The 6,209-nt window shown below is 49.7% G+C and overlaps 1 protein-coding gene across 1 annotated transcript; it reads left to right on the top strand.

Annotated features, from left to right (window-relative positions):
* Window positions 1-3,310: 3,310 nt before the first annotated feature.
* Window positions 3,311-5,931, top strand: LOC126543380 (uncharacterized). Its single transcript, XM_055078381.2, has 2 exons — window positions 3,311-3,358; window positions 4,420-5,931. Exons 1-2 carry the CDS (start codon window positions 3,347-3,349, stop codon window positions 5,650-5,652), a joined length of 1,245 nt encoding a protein of 414 aa, XP_054934356.1. The 5' UTR covers window positions 3,311-3,346; the 3' UTR covers window positions 5,653-5,931.
* Window positions 5,932-6,209: the final 278 nt, after the last annotated feature.

Genomic DNA, 6,209 nt, shown 5'->3' with positions numbered 1-6,209 from the left:
CGATGGTCCTGCGCAGAGTGTGGAAATGAAACTTCGTTCCTTCCTGTTTTCGTTCCTGTTCAAACCCTCTTGAACCGTTTTATGCTCATTTGCATAACCTAACAATATTTACAGAAAAACAGCATAATCTTATTTTGCACAAAATGTCAAAGGTGCTCCTGAGCTGCGCACAAAGACTAAAAAAAGCTACGCGTGTTGTTCTACGGGTCACAAGTATACAGCCACACGCTTAATAAATCATATTGTGTAAGTACAGCTCAGAAGTAATATGTCATTTCTAGTGCGACAGAATTGGACAGGCGGCTGTAGCCTGAACAGATGTTGATAGTGCTGCAAGTGTCACTGTGCTGTGCGATGACAGTATTCGGTGACAGTGACCGATTGTGATTGTGTGTCTATGCTCCTTCCTTTCCTTATCTCTACTTTGTTACCACTTTACCTCCCCCTCCCCTCTCTCCCCAGCGTAGGGTAGCCAACCGGATCTTTTTCTCTGGTTAACCTCCCTGCCTTTCCCCTTTCCCCTTTCCTCTCTCTCTCTCTCTCTAGTGCACGTGCGTCAGTTTGCATACTAATGTTTTCTAAAAGCGACCGCCTAGCTAAGCAGTTCTTCATTGCAGTGAGTATAAGCACATGGGCTACGGACAGATGAGTATTCGACATTCACCAATTTCAAACGGTTATTTTTTGGCTCCGAAGTTGAACTGGAACGAAAACGGAAAACAACGAAGTGTCCTTTCCACGCTCTGCCCAGGACGATCGTGGGTGAGGGCTATGACAGTGTATCTGCTTGCCAGCTTTCCGGCGCGACACTAGGGAAGACGTGATAACGGTGTTGACACTTTTAAAGGAACATCAAGTTCAAATGTGTTTACAAATGAGGTACCGTTGTTCAACCTGAATCGAAAACCGCGATTTTTATTTTCCTTTTGGTTCCGGAGTAAAAAGAAATATTAACGTAGCCTTAATTTGCGGTCTGTGCAGAAGTATTAGTAATAAACTTGACTTATCAAACGAGCACACGACGTCTTCACCCTAGGTGGCGAAGTCCTCAAGTCCATGGACGCCGTGGGCCCTGGTCTTCCACCTCGTCCTGTCCACCAGGCTCGCCTGGTTCTTAGGGTTGGCCGGCCCTTCCACTGCTTAACGATTGGTTCCTTGATGGGGTCTACGTGAATAACGGCTTTTCTTTTTCGGTTTTCGACTTTCGGCTTAGTTCCGGCTCAGTACTCTGGTGATGGGTCCCGCCTGCAACGCACATATAGATAGGAACAACACGAACACACGGAATACCGCGGAACGCCGAGTGCACATGGCGCCTCTTTTGCCCTGCGGTATAGTTCCACTGTTCATCGCAGGGACTATCACCACCTCGCCTACCCCTCTCCCCCCTTCTCTACCTCCTCTTAGTTCTTTAGCAACCCAGCACCTGTACATGTATTTGAGAAGGCGATATTCACTCCCACAACACTGGCGTTGTCGCCTTGCCCAGCGCTGCGTTGGTTCGGCGCCGAGTGTTGGTGGCCCTCCACCGTCTATTCGGAAGCTGATCTCTCATTTAGATTGTGAGAAGAACCAGCACCATGTGTGCCTAAGCTTCTCAAGATGACACTGCGCATTTGTTTCCGTATGCCGGACTAGAATAACCTTTTGATCAAAAAATGAAAAGGTGGACACCTTTCATAAAATTACCATTCTTCTTCGTTTTTTACTTCATCCCAGGAATATGATTTAGGATTGTCTCGATTCCTACTAAAATATTACCTTGTTCACATGTCAAAAAGTCTCATTTCATTTTTATTTCATTAATATTTCCATAATTACAGGGGGAGGGGGGGAATCTTCTTCATCCATGTGGGAAAACATAGGATGTGCGGCCGCTGAGTTATTGGCATAACTGGTATATGGCGTTTGGCTGCTCTACCAATTTGCGGTTTCGTGCCGCAGCGATCTTCATTCCGATGGAAGTGGAGCACAAAATTGCTCGTGTACCAAGATTTACATGCACGTTAACGAATCTGGGTTGGTAAAATTGCCATCCGTCATTGACTGATTGGTTTGTTGACATTGTTTACAGTCCCAAAACGGCACTGACTATGAGAAACGCCTTATAGAAGAGTTCTGGCCCTACGGATCAATTCTGACCCTGTGCCGTGGTTTCTTGCATTTTCTGTGTTCTTAAACCTTCATCCGAAGATCTGTACACAACTTCTCTCCCTATGCGGCGTCCCTCCAAACAAAGTCATAGCTCCGGGCCATCGGTAATTCATCAAACTAGTATAATACGTGTTATTATCAGCCTTGACTAATAAATCAAGTAGTTTCAGATAGAAAACACGCAGACATTTATGAAATTGTCCTCCGTTCTGTTGTGTCATGGTTCAAGAAAAAAACTACTGTGGTTCAGGTTTCTCTAATCTTGGTTCCTGGTGAGGAGGTTGTTTTTTTCGATCAATAAAAGTGGGCCCAGGGGGTGGCATAGGGCACATTATGTACGAGATGACGCGTTAGCAAATATCAGCTTTTGGTTAAGCTCATTCAATGGTGTAATCTTTAATGCTGTGCTTGAATGAAATGTCCCCTTTACCAGGTCATCTCACGAGACCTTCGCTATAAAAAAAATTATTTATAAAGGCGCGTACACCAGCAACGCCTCTAGAATGAGCAACAATTCCATAGAAGCGGGCTCGCATGATCTGTTCAATTTCTGCGAAAAATCGAGACAGGAGCCGAGAAACACAGGCGGACATTTAGAGAACAGTCAGAGGCTTTGATAAAAATTCATAAAGTATTTCTCCATCAAAGCACTAGCATGTAAATTTCGTGCAGGAGGGTTGCATTATTTCTGCGCCCGCGTTGTCTGTGCTTGTAAGACACTTCACAAATTGTGCCTCGCGGGTCTGCGCACACTGACTGCGTTCAATCGCAAAGCGAGCGCTCCACACCATATGGGAGTTCCTTTGTTTGACGAACGTATAGGAGCAGAGCATGCAAGAAAGCGACTTTATAGCCAGAGGCCGACATAGGCCAGCCTTGGGGAAGAGTTGCGATAGCATACCGACGGAAACTCGTTTAGGCAGTGAGCGCATCAGCAGTGAAAACACGGACACGATGAGAATAAAATGAAGGCGCTGTTCGTTTTGGGTGGCGACGTGATAGCCCAGAAGTGGAGTTGCATACGTTACCGGCGGCACCGCAAGCGCTCGCTGCGCGACCGCCCCGCTGCCCGCGATCTGGGAAAACCGTGTCGTTCTCGCCCAGACCCTCTCACTGCGGGGTATAAAGAGAGCCAAAGCGGGGCGGCCATTGAGCGAGGCTGGCTTGTCTTCTGCCTCGTCTGAGCCGCATCATGCGTCTCGCTGTAAGTACGGCTTCTGAGAAAAACCCTGGCGTTTTGTTATTTTCGCTTCCTTTCGTTCTTTTCTTTTTTTTGTAGCTCCTTTGATTGGGGCGTGACTGGACTGTATTTTTATTTTAGTGTTCACAAATGAGGCTTCCGGCAACTGTTGAAAATCGTGGCATATTGCATAAGGATATCCAACCCCTTGCATAACAGGGCTGTGAAATTTTTACCGCTCGCTTGTACGCTTACCCTCCTCAACGACACGAAAACATGAAGTTCAAGCGTGTTTAATGAATATTTTAACGTTGTGCACTGGCTGTCTCAAGTAATGTTGTGTAAGAATACGGAGACAAATGTCTGAAGAGTTCGACATTTAGAGCGTGCATCATCGTCGCGATATAAGTGAGGCATCACACGCCACAGTGGCCCGTTACAGTAATAATTAACTTCAGTAAATAATCACAAAATAACTTGCCGAGGAAAGGGCGGGGCGATCCCAATAGCTAGAAATGAAATTGTCGCAGTAATTTCGTCATTATAGTCTCTCTATTATAGCGCAGTAATGATTGCCTACTGTCTTGCGACTTCAATTTGCTATTAGTAGGCCTTCTTTTGGATTTCCGTTCAGGCACAGTTCTAGTGTAAAGCTGATTCCAGTTATATTTTCTGACAGTTTATTAGCCAAATACTGAACGTAAGCACAACAGCCTGCTGATTCAACCGACCTCACATGAACAGCATGCGGAAGTGCTAACGTGTTTATATATGTATAACATATATATATATATATATATATGCTCACAGAATATATGCTATCTTCTTTCCCGGGCACATGGTCACATGGTGCAAGTCCACGTGTTCCTTCCAAATAACCGTACACCAAATTTACATAAAGAACTTCTCAAAGAAATTATGCGAACAGCTAAACGCTCCCTTCCCGAAAACGTTCAATGCATTAATTTGTTATATCTGTGGATATCAGTATAATCGCCGCACACATGATCCTTGCAAACAAATTCGGCGTTTTAGGAAGAGCGTCCATGCACTATGAAACCGAATGGAGCGTTTCTGTGACCCAGGCATTGCTCTCGGCGCTCGTGGCCTGTGCGTCGGCCGGTGTGCCCGCCGCACTTGGCGGCGGCCCGCTGGCTGGTGCTGCGCTGCTAGGCGGCGGCCTCGGGTCAGCCATGCTCGTCGGCGATGGCCTGGGCACCGCCGCTTTCGGCAACCTCGGTGGCCTCCGCGGTTTCGGTGGACTTGGGGGCCTGGGTGCTGAGGGCCTGGGTCATGGTGGTCTAGTTGCCACCAACCTAGGAGTTGGCGCACTGGGCCTTGGCGGCCTCGGAGGCCTAGGAGGTGGAGGAGCATTCCTACATGCCGGTCCGACCGTGCTGAGCCCGGGGTCCGTGGCAGCAGGCCCGGCGACTGTGTCCGGCCCGACGACTGTGTCCGACCCGGTAAGCGTGTCGGCCCCCGTCTCTATCCCGGGTCCAGTGGCCACTCCCGTAGCGTCTGTGACGTACGTCAAGCAGCCAGTTATTAAGATCCGCTATGTGACGAGGCCTGTCACCACCTACGTGAGGCAGCCCGTCGCAACTGTGACGCACACCATTAAGAAGATCGTCAACTACAACAACGCCGGAGCACTGTTAGGACTCGGTGGCACTGGCGACTTGGATCTCAGCGGGGATCTAGCTGGCGGCGACGGATTGGACGGGAGTGACGGAGGCAGTGGTGGTGACTTCGCTGGCGGCAACGGTGGCGGCGGTGGCGGTGGCGGCAGTGGCGGCAGTGGTGGCGGTGGCCGCGGTGGAAACAGTGGCGGTGGTGGCTTCGGGGGTGGAAGTGGTAGTGGAGGCGGGGGTAGTGGCTTCACTGGTGGAAACGGTGGTGGCAGTGGCTACGCTGGTGGTAGCAGTGGTGCAGGCTTCGGTGGAGATAACGGCGGTGGTGACCTCGCTGGGGTCAGTGGAGGTGGAGGAGGTTTCTCCAGAGGTCCTGTCGGAGGTGGAAGCTTTGCTGGTGGCAGTGGGGGCGGAGGAGGCTTCGCCAGAGGACATGGTGGTGCCGGCGGTGGCGGTGGCTTCGGAGGAAGCGGTGGTGGTAGCAGCTTTGGGGGAAGTGGTGGCAGTAGCAGCAACGGAGGAAATAGTGGTACTAGCAGCTTCGGAGGAAACGGGGGTGGAGGCTTCGGTGGCGGTGGCTACAGAGGTGCCGGTGGTAGTGGATTGGGAAACGGCGGTGGATTCAAGCCTGTGCGGATTGCAGGACGAGGACCATCCTTCAACGTGTATAAGAAGCATCATTACTGAGTCCTCAGCAATAAGTAACACACGTAACAAAATTGGTGGGGAGCTGCGTTTGCGTACAGCTTGCCTTCAAAGAAGTTGATCCAAAGGAGTCAGTTCAAAAGTCACCCACCAGCTACAAGCTAGCTCAGGAACTCGTGCATCAGGGCGTGTCATGCGGTTCCATTGACTGTACAGTACTCCCTTCGTCCCTCATCAGTTTGCTGCCATTGTTTTCGCTAAGCGTGCTTTTTGCTGTATAAAGCTATCAAATAAACTTGCCTGTGGCCATTTTTACTTGAACATTTTCGACCTGAAGTGTACTTCAGTTTGGTTAGCATAGGGGATCGCTTGCTAAAGGCGCGTTTATAGTTCGACGTTATCGGCGCGTGGGCGAGCGTCACTCGACGCCGGGCGCGTCGGAGCGCGTTGGCCGCGTCCGGTTACGTTGGCTGCGCCAGTGCTTCGAACTATCGGTCGAAATATAGACACTGTGGTTCTCGCCAGCGTGAAGTAACGTGTGCGAGCGCTCACGCTACGTCGGACTATATTTAACCCTTAAAACCGCATTGAACAAAAAC

Source organism: Dermacentor andersoni, chromosome 1, assembly GCF_023375885.2.
Source record: "Dermacentor andersoni chromosome 1, qqDerAnde1_hic_scaffold, whole genome shotgun sequence".
Lineage (NCBI taxonomy): Eukaryota > Metazoa > Arthropoda > Arachnida > Ixodida > Ixodidae > Dermacentor > Dermacentor andersoni.
This window is presented reverse-complemented; position numbering and strand designations above follow the sequence as displayed.